This window comes from Drosophila melanogaster, chromosome 3L, assembly GCF_000001215.4.
Source record: "Drosophila melanogaster chromosome 3L".
NCBI classification, from domain to species: domain Eukaryota; kingdom Metazoa; phylum Arthropoda; class Insecta; order Diptera; family Drosophilidae; genus Drosophila; species Drosophila melanogaster.
The window spans coordinates 27,336,405-27,359,154 of record NT_037436.4 but is presented as its reverse complement, the minus strand read 5'-3'; the positions used below and the strand labels follow the sequence as shown (position 1 = coordinate 27,359,154).

The window sequence follows — 22,750 nt, the reverse complement described above, 5'->3', positions numbered from 1 at the left end:
GACGCAGTGCAAATATGTAACATTTAGAAGGAAGCGTTTCCGACTACATAAGTATATAATTCTTATATATTGTAATAATGGCGAATCTGGTAATCATTTCGAGAAGAACTGGGCCAAGAAACGCAACAATCATATCCAACCGCCATTAAGAAGAAGGTGTTTGAGGTGGCCAGGCTGTGCCACGCTGTTGTTACTGTAGAAGAGCCCAGGAAGGGCAAGTATTCCAGCCACAAAATGCAGCATATACACTGCGCGTCATCAGATTAGCGCCCCCTGCATGGCTCCCTTTCTTCTTATGTTCTGTATTTTTCCATTGCACAAAAATATACCACTGTTATGGTTTTTTGATCACTGATATATCCTCTTTATTTATCCTCTTATTGTAACTTAGTTATATGCGATCCGATTTAAGCGAAATAAATTTGTATGTATGAATAGATCAGTCATTTGTTAAATAGCAAAGTTTCTGATTTTTTTTAAACAAAAAAAAAGCTTTATTTTTTGGCTCAACTGAATAGGTTTGACCACTAAAACTATTTAACAAAGTATACATTTATTAGTATAAATCAAAATTTCAAGTCACTGGATAGTTTAAATAATAAAAGGCAATGTTTTAGCATTATTTGGTATTTGGTATGGCCACCCTTGTTTTTTATTACTTCAAACATACGGTTTGGTAAGGAATCATAATATTTTTTAATTTCATTTAGTGAAATTGTTGCCCAGGCTTTTTTAATTGTTTTAACTAGGGTCCCAGTGTGACTAAATTGTCTTCCTCCTTCGTACATTCTCCTGGACAAAAGTCCCCAAATGTTTTCAATGATGTTAATGTCAGGGGAGTAAGGCGGCCACTCGAGCAATTTAACGTTTTATAATCCTAACCGTATGGATGGGAGCGTTGTCATGTTGGTACGTCCATTGAATATGACCATAAATCTCAGAAAACTCTGGAAAAGCCTTTTATAGCACAGTTTTATACACGTTTGCGTTCATTTTCGAGGTAACTAACTGGAGCTCGCAAGTTTCTTAAAAAGATATGGCTCCCCACACCATTACACCATCTGCACAAGTGTGATAATGGCTTAAAAAACCTTCTTCCTTTCTTATATCATGGAAATAGTAGTTATAGCCATCCGGTATATCGAGGTTGAACTTCTTGTCATCGGAGAAAACCACCGTCTTCCACTCCTTGTTCCACGTCATGTGTTCTCGGGTAAATCGCAGTCGTGCTTCCTTACAAGCATAATTTTTAAGCTCTTCAAGTATTTGGAACTTTGAATAATTCGTTTTACCGTGGCCACACTACCATTTAAACCACATTTTTCCTTAATTTTTCCAGCAGAAGGGTGAGAATTTGAGGCAGTTCGTAGAATAACACGCCTCTCTGATGGTGTTGTTACATATTTTTTTCCTCCTTTCATTTTCATTCCATAGTCGGCTTCATTACGGACAAAATTACTCACAACGTTTTGACTTTGACCGATTTTCTTGGCTATTACACAGTTTTTAAGCCAGATTCAATATAGCCTTTGATTTGACCTTTCTCAAAATCGGATAAAGGTTTTCCGCGGCCCATTTTAGAAAAGGATGATAAAAGATGATTTAAATTATAGAATACAAAAGAATTTAACTCTTTACAACCACGAGGTCAAACCAAGTCAAAAGTGTAGCACATATTCAGTTGAGCCAAAAAAATGAAGATTTTTTGTTGTTTTTGAAAAAAAAAATGATATAAAAACAAATTTAAGAGATCAGAAACTTTGCTATTTAACAAATGACTGATCTATTCATACATAAAAATTTGTTTCGCTTAAATCGGATTGCATATGACTAAGTTACAAATAGTCAAACCAAAGACACTAGAATAACAAGATGCGTAACGCCATACGATTTTTTGGCACACAATTTTTTGGCCGTGGCTCTAGAGGTGGCTCCAGGCTCTCTCGAATTTTTGTTAGAGAGCGAGAGAGCGAAGAGCGCTACAGCGAACCGCTCTTTTCTACGCATACAGTGATAGCAGACAACTTTATGTGTGCACACGTATGCTCATGCATTGTAAATTTGACAAAATATGCCCTTCACCGTAGAAGTTCTTAGACTTTAAATCTATATTATTTTTGATCAATTGGCACCATGCGAAAAATTCTTGTTTTGCATTGCCTTAACGTTATTATTATTTGAAAATAGATTAGAAATAGCCAAATCTATGTACATAATATCACAAAAATAAATTTCAAAAATGACTTTATATAAGAATATTTGTCATTAGAGTATTCATCTTGCGGCGTGTGAAAAATTAATAAGGCAATGATTGTTGAGTGCTTGTGTCCGCACTTCGTGCCTCAAGATATGACCAAAACAAAGACACTAGAATAATTCTAGTGTCTTTGATGTGACTTTTGCAATAAACAGTTTTCATATTTAATGTTAAACATTAAAATATTTCAAGTCGACTCGAAGGTCATATACGTAAATATAAGACCCCATTACAATTGTAATGGCCTCCCCGTGGTGTTCCCTGGGTACAGACTATTACACATATTACACATAAATAATTATCAACATAAATATAAATATGTAAACGGTAGCTAATTCGAGCGGCGATTTCAACAAACGAATTTAAAAAGCTTTAAAATTAAAAAAATTTAAAATTAAAATTAAAATTTTAAAATTATAATAAGAAGGGCGCGAATTTTTAAAAATTATTTTATTTCATCATATTGCTACGAAATTGGCAAAAAACTACCCTAATATGTACAATGTAAATTCATTTCTTTGATCAGAATTGATATCGGCCCGAAAATCGTCTTCTAGCACAACACGCACACATATACGCGTTCTCGTCTCTTGTTTTTACTCACACAAGCAAGCAAATTCTATTTTTAGATTTCTTATGTTCTCAGCGTGAGCGAGCGGAAAGAGAGCAATTTGGCCGTCACCAAAAAAGTGGCTGCATAGTGCCAAACCAATGTATGGCCGTTACGCATCTTGTTATTCTAGTGTCTTTGGTCAAACCTATTCAGTTTAGCGGCAATGTAAATTGCATCATTAAATTAGCGCCCCCGATACAGTTTTAAATATCTTTCATAATTTGAAAGGTAGGACAACAAATTTTTTTATGCTGTTAAATTGAAAAGTTTGCTTTAATTTTGCGAAAAAATGGGAAGTGGAACGCTGTTATCCTTGCAGGAAAAATCCGAAATCATAGATTTCTATGAATGCTAGACTATGAGGAGTCTAAAACTCCCCACAAATCTGGATGCAGGGGAGCGGCCTAGCAACAGTGAAGACAGCCGCGATGCAGGAAGATCAAGGGCGGTCAGGGCAAAGGGTGATTTATGGATCCCCGCAAAGCGCAGAGACCGTGAATTAACGGCACCCCGTTTGACCTTGGACTCGAGTGGGCCAAGGGCACAGGGGAGACGCACTAAGAGGACGCACCGTGAACTTACGGTATAAGTGTTGGACCTTGTACCCGAGCGAACCGTGCAAAAAAGGTGAAATAGCGGGATCCCCGCGGCCTATAAAGGCATGGCGCAAGTGCAACTCGAGGCAGTCAGTCTCAACACGCGAGGAGCCATACGTACGCGAGGATAGTCGAGGAGAGTACCGGCGCGAGTCGCGCGGTAGGCGCGCAATCGGAACGTAGTCTGAAGGCGGAGGAGTAGGAAAACAAAGGAGGATCAACTGTAAAGGAAATTAATATCCTTTAAAAATATTCTAATTTATATATATAAGTGTTACTCATCTAATTTTTATCGAAATGAATTGAAAAAACTTCAATTATCGTAGGAGGCGCTATCGGGATACCCAATTTTGATTTACCCATTAATGCATTTTTTTCTTATTTGCATCCCATATGAACCCATATGAAAACTGCATCCCATATAAACTTTTCATTTAAAGAGTTTTTCAACTTTTAGAGGAAACAAATTACCAAAGCTTAAACAGTTTTCCAAATATCTCTAGGATTTATTATAAATGGCGAAGGCATTAGGGCTGATGATAAAGCGATAGATAACATACAATATTTTCCAGTTCCGTTCAAAGTTTCCTCATACTTCCATAGATGCATAAAAATTTTTCAACATTTGTAAAACCATATTATGTTCTTTTGAGAAAATATGAAAAATTTAGATTTGGAGAAAAGGAAATGAAATAAACTGATTTTCAACACTTAAGTACAACCTGGTGCAGGTACCGAATTTAAACATTTATAGTTTTTTAAAGACGAAATATAACTGAAATAAAAATGGAATAGAAATTACACCCCATATTTTATTTTTCAAAGCGAACAACCTTCAACCTTGCAAAGATTTGGAATATATTTGTATGGAAAACGCATTAAAACCATTACTGATTGTAATTCTCTTACTTTAACGCTTAATAAGATTGAACTTAATCCGCGAATAGCTAGATGGGCGTTAAAGCTCTAGAACTACGACTATGAGCTCATACATAGACAATGTAAAAGGATTCAGCATGTTGATGCTCTTAGTAGATGCACGAATTTTAATAGTAGAATCGAATACGTTTGAAGATAATTTGGTAGTCTACGAAGTTAAGGATAAAAAAAATTCAAGAAATTAAAAAACTATTGGAGTTTGGGATCAATATACATGAATAATTTGAAATGAGAAACGGAATAATTTGCAGAAAATGTAACGATGGCAGTTTTCTATTTTATGTTTCCACAGACATGAAAGATCATATTCTGTAAAGGTATCACAATCGGTAGGCACATAAGTAGACACAAAATGCTAGTTGTCATTTGTAAATCTTATTGGTTTCCTAATGCCAAAGACAAATGTTAATCCCATTTAGAAGATTGCTAAATTGTGAGCCGTTTGAACTAATACACATCGATCATTACAGCCCATTCGACTCAGGTAGATCCATAAACATTTTTCTGTAGTCATCAACAGTCTTACAAAGTTCGTTCGTTTATATGCTACAGAAACCATAAAGCACATACCAAGCATTTCAGATGGGGGAAGTTGTTTTACATCCAAGGAGTTGGATGATTTTTTGTTTAGTGTTTGATGTTAAGCTTATGAAAATTGCGACTGGATCAGCCCAAGCGAACAAACAAGTTGAATCAGTCAATAGAAGTCTGGATCCAATGAGAAAGGTATATTTTGGGACACATTAGCACATAAAGTTGAGCACGTATACACAACACCGCAGTATCAAGCTTACTCCAAGCAAAAGGCTTTTTGGTTTAGAACAAAGAAAAAAATTAAAAGAAAAGATAAAGGAATTAGATAAATAAAAGGAAAAGCGTAAGCAAAGCACAATGTGATAAGACTACCAGAAATTCATTCGAATACAAAAAAGGAGATAATGTAATGGTTAAGAAGACAGCACAGCAGGCATCTCCAGAAAATGGTTTCCAAAATGTAAAGGTAAATACGTTATTTGAAAAGTATTGAGAAACGACAAATTCTTATAAGGGGATGTAGAAAGTTTTCAGGTATCCCGTCACCCGTTCCAAGGTGTCTGGAGCATTCAAATTATTACAAATTGGATAGGCAACAAGAAAAAGAAACAAACACAGAGTTAAGCACTGATAATAAAAACAAACAAATAGATATAGTATGTAGATTTGATAAAAAGAAAAAAATCCTTATACGACAAAAATACAATGGAAACCAATGTAAAAGGATCAGGAGATCAGCTAGTCAGGCCGGCCGAGTTGTAGGATGGATACATAAAAGGCCCACTGTACCATGTTTAAGGTAGAAGTACGAATATTGTCATTTCGGTCTTACTTTTAAGCTAGCATTAAGCAATAAGAATGTATATCTAGCAAGCAAGATCTCAACTCAATTTTGAAACCAGACTCTCTCGAATTTTTGTTCAATAGTCAGGGTGCGGAGAGCTCTACAGCCAGCAGCTGTCTACTACGCACATTACAGCTGACAACTGTATGTGTGCACTGATATTCTCATGCATTGTAAGGCTTGCTCTAGCGGCCACCGACTCCCCCCATGATGCCCGCGTACCCGCTGCCCCCGCTATCTGCATGCCAATAGAGCCGCTTGTCACCGAGCTTGGAGTATGCGTGAGCGTTACTGGAAGTTTTGGATCAATCTTCCAATGCTCCGAGTACTTCCAATTCAACTCCGGACTCGAACAGTACCTCGGGTACTTGGATGCGGTACTGCTGCTAGCCAGCCGCACGCCTGTCATCCTGGTCTCGACGCGAACGGAATATCTCCCATGTGGTTTAGTAAACTCCCTGAGGGATCAGCTCGATCAAGAGTGCTTAATATGCTATGTGACGCGTTCACATCCAAGACTCCTTACGCACGTAATGATATCGATGGGACACTCGCCAACGATGCAGCGCCTGCGTGGGCTACGTACGACTGGAGAGTGGATGAATGGGGTCTTACTGATCACAACATTATCAATGTTGTGGTTACGCGAGACCCAGCAAACATAGGTTGAGAGCTTTGCTCCTGTGCCATCCCGGAACTTTTCCGCTGCACGCCCATTTGAGATTGAGGTGACAAAACTGGCTTCGGAATTCTCGGACGAATTCGCCGACACGCCGTTCCGTGCGCTCGATCATGCACTCTGTGTGCGATCAAGTGCTGGGACGCAGACGACCCAAGACCGAAAGGAAGATAGTTTGGTGGACTGTCGAACTTTCTTCTAAACGCTAAGAGGTCAGAAGACTGAGGCGGCGCCTTCAGACCGCCTTCAGACAGTTTTGGGCGGTTTGTGGGCGTGGCAAGTCGATGGAAAAGTACAAGACTAATAAAAATATAAAAAAATAGCAAAACATTTTTCATAAGTGTGGGTGTGACAGAATTGGGCGGTTTGTGGGCGTAAGAGTGGGCGTGGCAACATGGCTCAACATGTTCCCCGCTGCTGTCTATAAGCCTACTGGCTGTTTATAGTTTTAGTATTATTTCAATTAAACAATGTTTGCCTCGACAATGTCTATAAGCCGGCGTAAATCACTCTGCCGTGTATTGCAATGCTCCACGACTCCAACGTGGAGTTCTTGGGCGCACGAGCTTAGCGTGGACAATTGACAGAACGTGACCCCTGGTGCAATGGGGCAGTTCTTGACGGTGCTGACTCTCCACTACATTCCGTCACCACATTATCCTTTAACCTTAACACCGTGTCATGGTATGCCCACATGAAGGATGGTGACATTGTTGCATCCCATTTTAACCTTGTTATATTTTATTACAAAGTGCAACACGTTATGCAAAACCTTTAGGGACGCAAAGGAAAAAATTTCGCTGATGGGGGTGTCGGTGGGCTCCTCGACCCAAACACTCTCTAAATCATCACGGTCCAAAATGCTTGAAATAACTATGTTAATTTTAGCAAGAGTAATGGCTAGCATGAGATTCAGGAGGTAATGTAATGATGATGTAAAACATGAATTATGCTAAGAAATATTAAAAAATTATGTCAAGTGGCTATAAATAACAAAAATATAATAAAAAACCATACCAAGTGGCAATAAATAAAAGGTAAAAATAAAAGTCCCGAGGACACCGCAACTGTTCGGGTTACTTAAGGTTGTCTTTGTGGACCACCCGCCCTTTAATTAGGACTGTAGTCCCCAGGTCCGCCTCTATGGTCTTCTCCTCGCATAAAGGAGTGAGTTGGTTGCCTAGCCGACTGACTTAAAAGCTTACATAAAAAGGATTCGTAGCGTCCTCTGCCAATATGCAGAGTTCTACCTTAGAGCTTCCGTCCAAACGCTGTGTCAGCATTTTTACCCGTGCTAGTGCTCGGACGATCGGTCCGGTTAACCTAGATAACTTCTATAATTTCAGTGTCAGAGACACAGACGCTGAAGAATTCTTGCTTCCTTTACATCAACGCAGGTCACCTTTATCAGGTGTGTAGTACTTGGGTTTCGATTAAGCTTTCTAAGCCGCCAGCCACTGTGTAAGCCTAGCCTTGCATTATCCTATAAAACAAAATCGAGTTCATCGATTATCAGATACCCATTACTTATCATGAGAACTCGAAATTTCAATTTCACTTCGTGCTCATGGATCCTAAGACGATATTACTATTGGCCCAACATGGTTACGGTCGTGAAGTAGTTCATTAATTACATACGTGGCACCTACAATGCCATTAAACACACAAATCAGACAACCGTGAGATCGCCAATGGGTCACACGGGACAACCTCAGCGTTGCTTTCAAAAATTATATTTTTCTTTTTCTGACATCAGCTTTCTAAATTTCCCGTATTGGCACTGATTCGTAAATTTACGGCACAGACGGTAAAATGATACTTAAAAGAGAATATTTTCCATTGTTTTGGTACGCCGTAAGTCATAGTATCTGATAACGTGCAATTTAAGTACCAAACATGTAATTTAGCTTTAGCGAAAGCGATGTGCAAGGGTCAGCGTGATGCGAGGCGGGCATGTGCGCGCTGGGTGACCGTCGAAGGCATGGAACTCCAGACGGCACGAGGGGACGACTAAGCGCTCTGCTGAGTCCGATGCCTCCAACCGAAGACGTGGCGGTAGTTAGTTCGTAACAGACGAGAATTCAGATCAGTTGACTCTAATAAAAGAACCATTTAAAAACACAAACGTTTTTGGTTTAATTTATATAGTATTAGTATTATATAAATTCTATGGTTTAGTAGAATTAGCTTAAAAGTGTATTTCGGTTAAAGCTCCTATAATTACTTATATCTAAAGGGCCATAAACAGAGAAACAAACAAATATAAGGACAGGCATATGCACAAACGTTTCTATGATTTTATTAAGGCCTTTTACTTAAGGGCAATTGGAAACACCGTTCTAGAAATCGTCAGTATTCAACATATAAATACCTTATTATTGTGGGATCTGCAACAATCAGCCGAGCAAAGTCCATAACCTCTTTACCATAAGTAGCAGAGAAAAACAACATTTGGCAATGTGGATTCAGCATTCTGAAATATTTAAAATATTTTAAATGATGTATTAAATTACAAAATATAAAAAAAAAAACAATATAGAGATAAGTAGCAAATTTTATTTGATGATTTGTCACAGCCTCCGGCATGTGCGTACATATATAAATGAATACATGTACATAAGTATATATAAGTGCTTTGAAAAAAAATATTTTGACTGATTTTTTTTTCACAGAATTAGAGAAAAATGTTCCCACAAGTAGTTGTATTCATGTAAGCGGCAATAAAAAGCGATTTCTTATAATTTGACACAGTTTCTCTATTCTTTTTCAATTTTCAAATGATGAGTACAAATATACAAATAAGTAAAACAAAGCAGAATTAAAAAGATGACGGTTATTCTCAGGACCTCTTTTTTATCCTCAAAGAGAGAGGGAATATCAGCAAACAAAAAACAATAACATTGATAGATTTTCGTGCAATGGCAAAATACAGAACATATGAAGAAACGGAGCCATGCATTTTTAACATACATACCTTACGGGAATGATAATGAATGATTTTTAAATGTATAATGTATGTATGTATGTATAGAATACAATATATAATAGCGAATCCACGGTAATTTATAAGATAAAAAAATATAATCTTTATTCAAATAAAATTACAAGTGTGGAAGCGGAGACAATTCACGTCTTATTAGTAGAACGAAAGAATTAAATCTAATTGTAAGTTGCGAAGCGATCGCTTAGAAAACCTTTGACCGAGACTTATTTACTTCTTTATGTGTTGAGCTAAAAGAGGCTCTCTTATGTATTTCTATGAATTGAGCGATCTCTTGAGTGGATCGCGCATGGATACTGGATAAGCCAAGGATTTGAGCTGCGTAAGCGGTTTTGACCCTCTGGTGGGAGTCGCGAATGCGGCTGCATTTTTATGTCTGTTGGATTGGATGCCCTCTTGAGTGGATTGCTCATGGGTACTGATCATGTATTTAAATTTTGCATTGTAATGCAATGGCAATGGCAAAACACAATGAAACACAAAAAGCAGACAATGATTTTTTGTTGTTTTATTGCGTTTTTACTCACAAGCATTTAGCGAATGGTATTGGCAACTAATCAACTAAGGATCTAGAGGAGGATTACGAGAATACTCGCTCACTAGAGCAATGAAGCGGTCTTTTTACTGAAAGTGACGTAATGAAGGTCAATGAGTTGATGGAAAGGAAACAAGAGTTTTTCCGCGATTGTCTCTGACATGCAAATTTGCTTCTTAAATTGAAGCACAACATCGCTGAGGATGAGTTTGTAGAACTTTTAGAGGATAACATGAACTACCAAATGGGCGGTTGACTGCTGACGTCCCTGGCCGAGCATAAAAAGGAAGGGATCAGAGTAGACAGATGGCTGAAAAACCATTGAAAATCGATGCGAAGTTGACCCGTAAGTGAAATTCAACACTCAGTATTCACGATGGGTTCCTGGTGGAATAATTCAAGTGCAAACCTGGAGACAGCCGTGAGTTTATCGGAACTGCTAGGGTGCAAAATCCTTTTGCACGACATGATTTGCCGTGTGCTGTTACTGTGTGGATTTCTACCGCCAGCACCCAAAATAAAAACCCAGGAATGTCCCGATTCCACGAGGTAACCTGTCGTTTTAGTCTTAGGTTAGACGCACCTTAAGTTGCATACAACTTTGGTTCATATTTATTTATCAAAGGACGGTAGAAAAGAAGTGGATATGCAAAAAATTTCTGATTTAATGATACTTTTAATATATTATTAAAATGATTATACATATTTAACCAATTTGTGTTTTTCTAACATTTTATTAAAGCTAGTCAAAATAGGGCGAATTTTTCTTGGTCAATAGAATAGACACACGTTGACTTTTTAATTTTTATAGGAAAAGTATTTGAATTTTAACTTAAATTATTAGTTGGCGTTACTATTTGATGTATTAGCAATAAAAAAATAATTTCAGTAATAAGTACTGCCTTCTTTGTTAGTAATAACTTCATAAATCCGGTCCTTCATAGAATGAAACAAGGAATCTATGTAGCTCAAGGAAATCTCGCTCCAAGCACGTTTAATAGCTGCAGTTAACGCTTCTTTGTCTTCGTATTGCTTTCCTCCTTCCGTGTTAGCCAGCCCCAAGCATTTTTAATTACGGTAAGATCTGGAGAATATGATGGTCAGGTCATGATATTAACGTTTTGACTCGGAATAAAAGACTTTACTACTCGAGAATTATGAATAGGAGCATTGTCTTGTTGAAAAATCCAAGGAATTGGTCCAATAAGATGTTACAATTTTTTTTAATACGGACTCCAACATTGTTTTGAAGCGATCGCCGTTTAACTTTTGATCGATAAAAATCAAGTCAATTGTTCCACAAAATGTGATAGCACCCCACACCATTATTCACCCTTCGCGGCTATGGTGGCGACTTAAATATAGCCCATCTTTCCGCAAATCGTGATAATAATATTGAAATCCATCAGGGCCATCTAAATTAAAACGTTTTTCATCAGTAAAGAGAACTGAACGCCAATCATTTAGACGAGTGTCAGATTGAACATTCCACGAATAGAAGCCGTTTTTCTTTGCATTTTGCATTCAAGGGAGGATTTTTCTTGATTTTTATACGCTTCAGGTGTTCTGTATTGCTGATTGCACGCTGAACAGTTGATAAGCTTGCTTTTACTCCGGAAAATTCCTTGATCTTAGCAGCAGACTTAGTAGAATTCGTAGCATTTCTAACAATTTGGCGTTCTGCTTGTTTTGATAGTGTTTTTTTTTTTTTCCTTTAAAGTTATTCCCATATGCCTCTGGATCCTTCAAATATCTGTCAACAGTTCTGGAGCTGCGATTTATCTGTTTGGCCATGTTCCGAGTGGACCCTCGCGAGTGTGTGGGAAGTCTACTTTTTGACGTTCCAAAAAGCTCATAACATGAGCAGCCATTTGTTTTTAAATTTTTTTAATGCAAAAGTTTACACTTGTCTACGCAACATGAAGAAATTTAAGCTGCGTCTAATTCAATGAAACCGAAAAGACGTGTGATTGCTAAAGAAATTTGTAGAATCTTTGAATGTACCGTTACCCGCTTTGAGCATTTTTTTTTCGAACATGATTGAAACATTGATAAGAAAAGCATTTTTGACAATGAGAACAATTGACAATGAGAATTCATGGAAATGAATAATTGATTTTGCTTAAAAAAACGATGGTGCGTCTAACCTAAGACCAGCAGCAGTGTATAAGTTATTGCCCTATAAGTCACTGTCCCACATCTCATATTTCAACAACATTTCTGGGTAAACACAAGTGCCCAAAATGCTGACCAAAGGTCTGCATTCTTTCCGCTGTCGACGACCAGCTAAAGTGCGATCATCTGCACTTCTCCGCCGCGTGGCCGCTGACGGCCACTGCTTCGCTGCCGACGCCTGCTGCGACGCTGCTGACGGCCACTGCTTCGCTGGCGACGCCTGCTGCGACGCTGCCGACGCTCACACTTGATTGCTAGGGACTTAGGGAATAATTGTAATTATTTACTGGCGCCCGAACAGGGGCAGAGAAAAATTCTAAGTCGCGGAGCAAAATTAAAATTTTGCAAAAAAATTCGTTGGTTAAATTAGTGCCGAAGAAACTCCCGTGAGTTAATAAAAAATTCGTGGTCTGCATTTATAAAAAAAAAAAACCGTTGAAAAAAAACAGTTTGAAAGAAAAACAAAATTTTCCGGAAGAGAAAAATATTTAACGGCAGAATATTGCCCATCGGTAAAAAACATCTTTTGTTAGGCCAGCCCGCAGAAGACCTTCTTTGGAGTGCTGACGTGGATCCCCAGTAGCACAAGGCAAAAAGGATGACCTTCACCCAGCCAGGAGGAGTGACCATAGAAATTTTATTGTAAGCGAAGAAAGAAAGATTTTTAAACAAATTAAAATTATATTTTATAAAATATTTTTTATTTTAAGATTTAAAAATTTAATACACTTGTACTTTACCATTCCATCGACCCCAAAACGGGTTCGACAGTGCATTAAAAAAACAACAATTTTTGTATTTTCCTTTTAGTTAATTACGTGAAAAATATAATTCAAGCTCGAGAGTTCGAATGATTTAAATTGCCAAGACCAGAACACTCGTGCCTTTTTTGTTTTGTTTAAGTTCGTTTTGTGTAAGTGTTGTCCGAGTTAAAAGCCAACATGGCAAACCCCAATAATCTAATAAGACCACCGGTTCTCAGTTCAGAAGAATTCGGCTCTTGGAAAAAGAGCGTTGATAGAATCATGGAGACTTAAACCCCATTGGTGGGTACTCCAAAAATTTATGGTATACTTCATACCATAAGAAACAAAATTGTCGGAAGTGCCGACGTGGCACTCGAGTCCTACAGCATTTCGCTGGAATGGAATGCCATGTCAAGATGTCTCACTCTGCATTAGGCAGACAAACGAGACATATCTATTGTACATTTGAATACCAAATGTCAATTTTGGTCCAAGGTCACCAACAGTCGGTGGAAGACTTCCACCAAGACGTTTATAAAAATCTCTCGCTTATTGTAAATAAGCTTAGCTGCATGCAAATGACCCGAGAATCCTAGCATTTCATTACAAAAATGTACAGAGATAAAGCTCCGGGCAATTTTATTAGAGGCCTTCGAGGAGACTTACCTCGCCTCTTGGCTATAAAGGAGCCAGCTGATCTCCCTTCAGCTTTGCATTGCTTAAAACTTGAAAATAGATCAAACCATGCGGCAAAAAAGGGGCAACAGTCGGGCTTCAGGGTAAACGACAAACCCATATCGGCACCCCGCAATTTTCAGCCGTCGAATGCCTTTCGCCATCGACAGCCTCCACCGGTCCCTCCACGAAACCTCATGAGGAGACCACCACAACACTTAGGCCAGCCATTCGCTGCGCCCAGACAAGACATGCTCAATTTCGGTAATGCACCGTTCGTCGCACCCCGACAAAATTATCAACAACAATGGCAACAATATAATGCCCCACCCCGTCCTTTCGCGGCCAAACCGCAACAAAGACCAGAACCAATGGACGTGGACCGCAGTATACAGACGAGAAATGTCAATTATATGAACCGACCACATTTTGACGCCGGCAAACGACCGAGTGGACAGACTACAGACATAAGCAAAAGACAAAGAAATTATAATATCCAAACTATGGGCATGGGACAGCCAAGTGTCAAAACAGCTGAGCCCAGTTCAAGCATGACAGACTATCAACGGTCGATGCAAGAATATGAAACCCAGAACGACATAAATGGCACCATGGACGAATATTGCAACGAACTGACGGACTACTTAAATGACGATGAGCAACAACAACAAGTGTTGCATTTTTTAGATTAGAAGACTCCTCACTGCCATACTTCGAATGTAGAGTGAGGAGGGGAAAGGTTCTAAAGGTGTTGATCGACACGGGCTCCAAGAAAAATTATACTCAGCCCAAACTGGTGTCGAATGCAATACCAAATAACAAGCCTTTCATAGCTGCCACTCCGGGTGGCGATATAAAAATAACACACTATAAGAGAGCAGACCTTTTTGACTGGGAAATAAAATTTTTCCTATTAACATCTCTTACGACATTTGACGCATTTCTCGGCAAAGACACCCTGAAAGAAATGGGAGCACAGATAGATTTAGGAAATTTGACCATGACACTAGGAAATGGGAAGAGGATTGCTATCAAGAAACGAAGGTTCGAGGCTGTTAATACAATCAGCCCCAGAATAGATCACTTGGGACAAAAACAAAAAGAAAAACTGACCTTCACAACAAATGTAAAGGTAGCAATTCGAACCACATCGGATACACCTGTGTATTCGAAGTTTTATCAGTACCCGATGTCCGTAAAAGATGAAGTCAATAAACAAATAGCGGAGCTTTTGCGCGACGGAATAATTCGACCATCAAGGTCACCCTACAATTCACCAGTGTGGATTGCGCCAAAAAAACTCGACTCCTCTGGTAAAAAGAAATACAGAGTCGTGATGGATTACCGAAAACTCAATATGGTAACAGTGGCAGATAGGTACCCAATCCCCGATATTAACGAGGTTTTAGCCCAACTTGGTGACATAAAAGTTTTCTCGGTGCTCGATCTTAAAAGTGGGTTTCACCAGATCCCACTAAAAGACTCCGATATCGAAAAGACCGCCTTCTCCATAAATCATGGAAAATACGAGTTCACTCGACTCCCATTCGGTCTGAAAAATGCACCATCAATATTCCAACGCGCACTCGACGATATCCTTCATGAAAAATATGTTGGCAAAATATGTTTCATCTATATCGACGATATCATTATCTTTAGCAAAGATGATGAAACCCATTACAAAAACCTGGACATAATTTTCAAGACCTTGCAACAAGCCAACATGAAATGTCAGTTGGACAAATGCGAGTTTATGAAGAGGAAGGTAGAATTCCTGGGATTCGTCGTGTCCGACAAGGGCATAGAAACCAATCCAATCAAAGTACAGGCAATTTCAGACTTCCCCATTCCAAAAACTCAAAGAAACTGAGATCATTCTTGGGATTATCCGGATATTACAGGAGATTTATACCCAACTACGCTAAGTTGACAACTTAGCTCGCTTTTGAGAGGGGAGGATGGACGAATTTCCAAGACATTATCGTCAAAAAAATCCGTCTCCCTTAATAACGAAGCAATAAAAGCCTTCAAGAAATTGAAGAGCAGTTTGATTTCCCCAGACGTGATACTCCACTACCCAGATTTTAAAAAAGAATTTCACCTAACAACGGACGCTTCCAATTTCGCAGTGGGTGCTGTTCTTTCACAAGGAAACAGACCCATTTCATTCTTATCGAGAACACTCTCGAAGGCAGAGGAAAACTACGCCACAAATGAGAAAGAAATGCTAGCCATTATCTGGGCTCTAAAAAAGCTCAAAATTTACCTTTACGGTAAAGCAAAGGTGAAAATCTTTACCGAACATCAGCCTCTGACCCTCAGCAGCTGGAATTGAAATGCGAGAATAAAAAGATGGAAGTCATACCTCGAGGAATACGACTATGAAATTCTCTATAAACAGGCAAAGAAAACGCTGTGGCCGACGCTCTGTCCAGAGGACCAACAGCCGCGCAAATAAACTCGGTAACCTCAACAATGCACAGCTCTGACAGTTCGAGCCATGGGTTGATACCTAGCGTTGAAGCCCCAATAAATGCATTTAAAAATCAAATTTTCTTCAGGAAATCAGAGTCGGAGAATTACTCAGTTAGCATCCCATTCCCGACATTCCATAGGCATTTAGTGGACCGTAAATTGTTCACACCTGATAGCCTCTTGTCAGATTTGAAGAAATATCTTAACCCATCCGTGATAAACGGAATTTTCACATCCAAGGATGTAATGGGGAAAATACAATTGCTCTACCGCATCCACTTTAAGGGTTTTAAGATTAGATTCACTCAGACTGAGGTCAAAGACCTTGTTACCTAAGCCGAACAGGAGGAAGAAATACTTAGGACACACAACAGAGCACACAGAAAAGCTTTGGAAAATAAAGCTCAGCTGTCTGAAAGAGTAAATTTTCCTAAAATGAGGGAAAAAGTTTCAGCTATCGTGAGTCAGTGTTTGGTGTGTAAGACCTCTAAATATGACAGACACCCCACACATCCGGAAATCAGAGAAACTCCCTTGCCAGAATACCCCGGACAAATTATTCATGTCGACATCTACTCGACAGAACGATATCTGGTGCTCACAACAATCGACAAATTCTCCAAGCTGGCTCTGGGAAGAGTCATTAAATCGAAAGCTGTAGAGGACATTAGAAAACCCTTAAGAGATATCGTATTCTATTATGGAGTGCCCAAAAAGTCCCTTAACTCAGCCTCTACCAAATTCATGTTGACAGATCAGCTGGGCATTGAGCTCTATAAAGCACCTATGTACAAGAGTACAGTAAATGGACAGATAGAAAGATTTCACTCCACACTCTCTGAAATAATGAGATGTTTGAAAGGAGATGGAACACATAGAAGCTTCGAAGAACTTCTCGATAGAGCTATCTATGAAAACAACTTCACTGTCCATTCGGTCACAAGGAAATGACCCCTAGAGGTGTTCTTCGGTAGGGTAACTAGCGCGTCACCGGAACAGTACGAACAAGCTAGACTGGACAATGTAAACCGTCTTAGGAAGAAACAGGAAACTGACATTAAAAATTCCAACCGGACAAAAAAGCCCATAAAGGATCAAGGGCCAAGAAATGTTGACAAACGGACTCATTGAAATAACGAACTACACCGACGCACAGACTGTGACGATTTACAACGGGATAGGAAAGATACAGACAATACAACGAGAATTGTTCATATCATTTACTTGGACCACGTACAACTGACCATGGGAAAACTAACAGACTACATCGAACAGGACTTCAACGACGACAAGTCATATCACTTACTGAACTACGAACTGACACAGACGAAGAACCTGCTTGACACTGTGATCCTGGCAAAAACAATGAATACAAGGATCTTAAAGGGACGACCTGGAAATATGTGGCAGGTAGCCCGGATCACGATGACCTTGTAGCTCTAACCGACGGGATAAACGACTTGACGGATAACAACAATAGACAGGTAATAATCAATAGACAGCTAGAAAATAGAATGAACCTACTGACTGATGTGACCACGAAAATACAAATCAGAAAAGATTCGACCTTAATGGATGAGTTGGTCATAGGGCTACAGAACCAGATTAGGCTCGTAAAATATGAGATAGTCAACATCAAATTTGAAATTAAATGGGCAAGGCTGGGTGTTATAAACACATTCCTGCTAAACGAGTTCGAGTTGAAAGAGATCGACAGCCTACTCAAAATCAATAATATGCCGACTTCTGTCTTAACGGTCGAAGAAATGTTAAAACTCTCAGACGTTTCCGTTTTGCATAACGGAACTACAATTTTGTATGTTATCAAAACTAATTTCCTAAATTATCAACTAAGACAAGTAGAAAAAACAATAATATTATTAATTTACCAACTAAAGAAATTTTTAAATTAAAAGACGAAATGTACGGAATTAATGCCTTCTGCCAAAGTTTCAATAGTTTAAAAATATGTGAAGATAAATTCATTAGAATTTAAGTAAAGACCTTTGCCTACCAGATCTTTTAAATGGAAAGCAATCAAGGTGTGAGTTCGCCAATGCAGAACATATCCCTGCAATAGAAGACATAGACGATATTGCTGATATTGCTCAACGACTTTAATGGCACAGTGAAGTGGAGGGACATCGAGAGACGATTGAGCGGCACTTACTTGATAACGATCCTGAACGAGACCCTGAAAATCAACGGCCGAGAGTTCAGCAACAATGAAGTGGCTTCAACAAAACCTGCGCCACCACTGATACAGCTGACTCCATACGAGGTGGGACGCTTACGAATTCTCTCGCTAGAAGCATTTAAGCAACTTCATCCGAGTTGCGCAAACTTCGAACGCACTCAACAATAAACAGAGTGTTCGGCGCAACAATACTAATGATGATTGCTGTCCTGATCTTCGTGACAAATCGGTGCTGCCGGAGAGAAAAAAGGTGGTTCTACAAATCGACGCACCTTGACGCGGTGCCCAAACCACCACAGATCTCCCCACCAACAATGCGTTTCAACAACATCCCGTTCTTTAGATGACCGCTTGAGGACAAGCGTCGATTAAGAGGGGAGGAGTTATTGCCCTATAAGTCATTGTCCCACATCTCATATTTCAACAACATTTCTGGGTAAACACAAGTGCCCAAAATGCTGACCAAAAGGCCGCATTCTTTCCGCTGTCGACGGCCAGCTAAAGTGCAATCATCTGCACTTCTCCGCCGCGTGGCTGCTGACGGCCACTGCTTCGCTGCCGATGCCTGCTGCGACGCTGCCGACGCCCACACTTGATTGCTAGGGAAATATTTTGTATCTTAGTTTTAGTTTCATTTAATCAATCCAAATAAACGGTCGCTTGCGACCCACAAACCAAAAGAAAATAATTGTAATTAATTACTTATATATGTATATGCACATCCCGTCTAGCTTAGTCAGTAAAGCATGCGAGTTTAGGAGTGGGTCGAACCAACACGTGTATGGGCGCCCGAAACAAATTCAGTTATAATCCAGATGAAATACGTTTTCCGAAATAGTTCACATGGAAATTCTATCTGTAGCAATTGACACTGTTCCCAAGAGGTCCAAGAGGACATCGTCGTTCCAATCCTGTTCAAATTCCGGACTGGAAAGAAACCGGGCAGGCAATCACCTTCCCTGCTTTCAGAGCAAGATATAAGGAAGTACAAGAATCACCATACATTGGAAAGAATTGTGTCAAGTTGCTATTCATATTCAGTCTATTGTTATATATAGATATATATATTGTTATATATAGTCAAAAATCGATACTCTCCGCTAAGCGGATTATTATTTCATAATATTTCTGGGATATCGACAGATATTGGGCAAAAAAATTATAAAAATTTAAACATTGTTCCAAAGTGTCGGCGTTGATCCTACCTCAATATGATGGGTTACATCTATTAAAGCAGATCACCCAGGAGGTCGCCCAGAAGAGAAGCTTGTATTCTAATCAGGCAGGGATTCGCGTACTATCACCTGCAATCGATTACGACGAATAACCTACAAGTGGCAACGGTAATAATTTCCATTATTTTGGGCGAAATAGCGGTGTCAGCTGTGTATCTTCCTCCAGGCCTGCCTTGGAATTGGAATCTTCTTGGTCAACATGGACAATAGTTTATCATTGGAGGTGATTTTAACGCTAAGCATAACCTCTGGGGTAGTATACGAGGGAATGCTAGAGGCTCAGCACTTCCGGCAGCTCAACTCAAGTTCTGGTTACAGGCAGGCCCACTCACTACCCGTATAATACGATGGATGTACCTTCATGTATCTAATTCTTCTTGTAAAAGGTATAGCTAGCAGCCTTCTATCAGTACGAGAAGCGTATGACCTATCTTCCAATCACTTACCGCTTATCGCTTCCCTCACAACGTCACCCCATAGTGGCGCTCCTATTAGGACGCTCGTTCCACCCGGTGCGAATATAAGGCTGTTCCAGGACGAGCTTGTACAATGCCTTTACCATCAATACGGAGACCAATACAGCAGACGAAACTTTTATGAAGAAGAAATTGCAGCTTCTGGCGGCGCAGTTCACATACGGAACGTGCGCAGCAGCATCGCTCTCCCTCCAGAAGCAGTAGGACTCTTAACTTTCAAGAAACAACTCCGGCGTTCCTGGAAAAAGCTACTGCCAATAAAAGCTTAAAATTCGCGCTCTGGAAGCTCACGAAGAGATTCAAAAGGCAAGTTGCTCCTAAGTTTCCAGTTCATTACCCAGATGGCACTTGGGCAAAATCGCCACAGGACAGAGCTGAAGAGTTTGCCAGAAATCTTGAGAAAAGATTCCAGCCGTTCGAAACAGCATCGCCAAGACGAGTACAACTGGTGGCTGAATCCCTAGAAGCCCCATTGCAGATGGCTCTTTCTTTAAAGCCTACTAAAATCACAGAATTGAAAGAAGATATGAAATCCCTTCGCAACATCAAGGCTGCTGGTGAGGATGACATTAAGCTTTGCTATTTCTTGTACTGATTTTCAACTCTGCTCTTCGACTGGGACTCCCAAGCGCCAGAAAGAAGACGAATATTATTATGCTCCATAAAAGTGGGAAGCCAACAGATGAATTAAACTCCAATCGCCCAATAAGCCTGCTTCCAGCATTTGACAATTACTTGAGAGGTGCATCCTGGGAAGAGTCACGAGTCACGAGAGGTCCAAAACGCTATCCCTATCAATTAAACGCCCAGAAATACCTCGGTGTCACTCTGGATAAAAGACTTAGGTTTCAACAAGGCCAAAATTTATAAGGAAAGTTTCGGCGTGACCGGTTTGGCGGCTTAAGGGCGTTAGGGTGGGCGCGACTACAAGTTTTTTGGGTACTCGATAGAACAACTAATAAAATTGTGAAAAAATATATATAGATATATAAATATATAAATATTTTAAATAGATAAATATTTATAAATAGATAAATATATATAGAATATATATCCAAAAATTTTTCAAATATGTGGACGAACATGGGCAGATCGACTCGGTTATTGATCCTGATATGTACTTTATATGGTCGCAAACGATTTCTTCCGCCTGTTACATACTTTTCAACGAATCTAATATACTCTTTTACTCTACGAGTAACGGGTATAAAAACCATTAAAGCAATGCTCAGCATTGCTTTGGTATTTTTTTGCTCAGCTCCTCTAATGGAAAGATTGTGCGGTTCCATGGCACTCTTGGTGATATAGCACGATCTCATAAGTTTTAAGCACAGGTAGGGAATACTGTCGAAAATATTCTCCTTGCAACCATAAAGTACAACAGATCAATCCATTCGGAGACAAAAGAGAGACCCATCGACGCAATTCACTCAACCTTCAAAAATAATGCAGTGCGAATTAAGGAAAAAATGGCATCAGCTCAGCAAAAAGCACTTGACCAAATGATGGTAATGGTAGGAGAAATGGTTTGGATAGAAAACAATAAGAGATTAATAAATAAACAATCACCCTTACTCACAGAAGCTATAGTGGAGGCAGACTTATTTACGACGTTTCTTATTCGAAGATAAGGGATAACAAAATAATTGTTTACACGGACATTTAACATTTAATACATTTTAACATTTAAAAACCTTAAAGGAAGTGTTTCTCACATTATAATAATGACCTATTGCATACATATATGTGGTATGTGTGTTACAGAACAGATCAATCGCCATTCGGGACGTTATTATTTTTCCAAATTTAAATTCATTATTGCTGTTATGATTCCATGTTATGTTTATTGCCTTTCTTAGTTCATACGTTTTAAAGCAATTCAATTGGTTGCTTAACGTAACATAATTATTTATCATCAAATTATATTAAACTCTTTCAAAAAACAAATCATTTTCTTTAAGTCCTTAATTCATTATATGCATCTATATGATGCAATGACACTCGAAAAGGCCAAAGAAATGTTACTTGATAATTTTATTCTTAGAAACATTACCATATATATTGAGAGCGACTTAGATTTTGAAATTATTCAACGAGCACACAGAGAAATTATTAATACCTCCTACGCTAAAGTAATTCGCAGTATTTTCCTATTAAAGAATGTTATTCCATACGCCGATTTCAAAGAAATTATCCTTCAAGTAATGAAAGACTTTTACATCCAAGTATAAAGAAAATGACAAAATTATTTAAAGAAAATCTCTTCTTTCCAAATAGCCAACAACTGATTCATAATATATATAATATAAACAAATCCACAAATTCACACCTAATCCTGAACATTGCCAAGGCAAATTTGTGGTAGATAATTATTTATTTATTTTTATCTAAGGGAAAACATTACAACAGTTGCCTTGACATTTATTCTAAATTTGCTATACTTGAGCAAATCAAAACAAAGGACTGGATATAATGCAGAAACGCATTAATGCTTTAATTAGTTGAGTAAACCCAAATTACTAAAGGCAGGCAGAGACGAAGCTTTGACTCTGAAGCGATGGTTTGAAGCAATAGGAATAGAAGCTTTGCTTAATAAGTCAAAGAACGGTGTAGCATACGTACATAAAAAAATAAATGAAAAATTCCGTATAATCAATGCATCTGATGACGAAGAAATAAAATTAAGCAAAATAGAAATAAACCTAAATATTCTGAACATCCAATATTTGAAACTCTTTTAAAGAAAATAAAATAGATAAAATAAATGAAGATC

General features: G+C 38.8%; 1 protein-coding gene across 5 annotated transcripts in view; it reads right to left on the bottom strand.

Moving 5' to 3' along the window:
• Positions 1–22,750, bottom strand: part of Dbp80 (Dead box protein 80) — a gene marked incomplete at its 3' end in the record, with an annotated part of 142,844 nt that overhangs the window by 63,005 nt on the left and 57,089 nt on the right. For 4 of the 5 annotated variants that reach the window (NM_001276241.1, NM_001276239.1, NM_001276240.1 and 1 more), the window contains one exon: positions 8,834–8,935. In NM_001276241.1, coding sequence (NP_001263170.1) covers positions 8,834–8,935 — 102 coding nt within the window. Of the gene's footprint in view, positions 1–8,244; positions 8,559–8,833; positions 8,936–22,750 lie in introns of those variants that run through there. The other variant, NM_001015152.4, reaches the window with a different exon arrangement.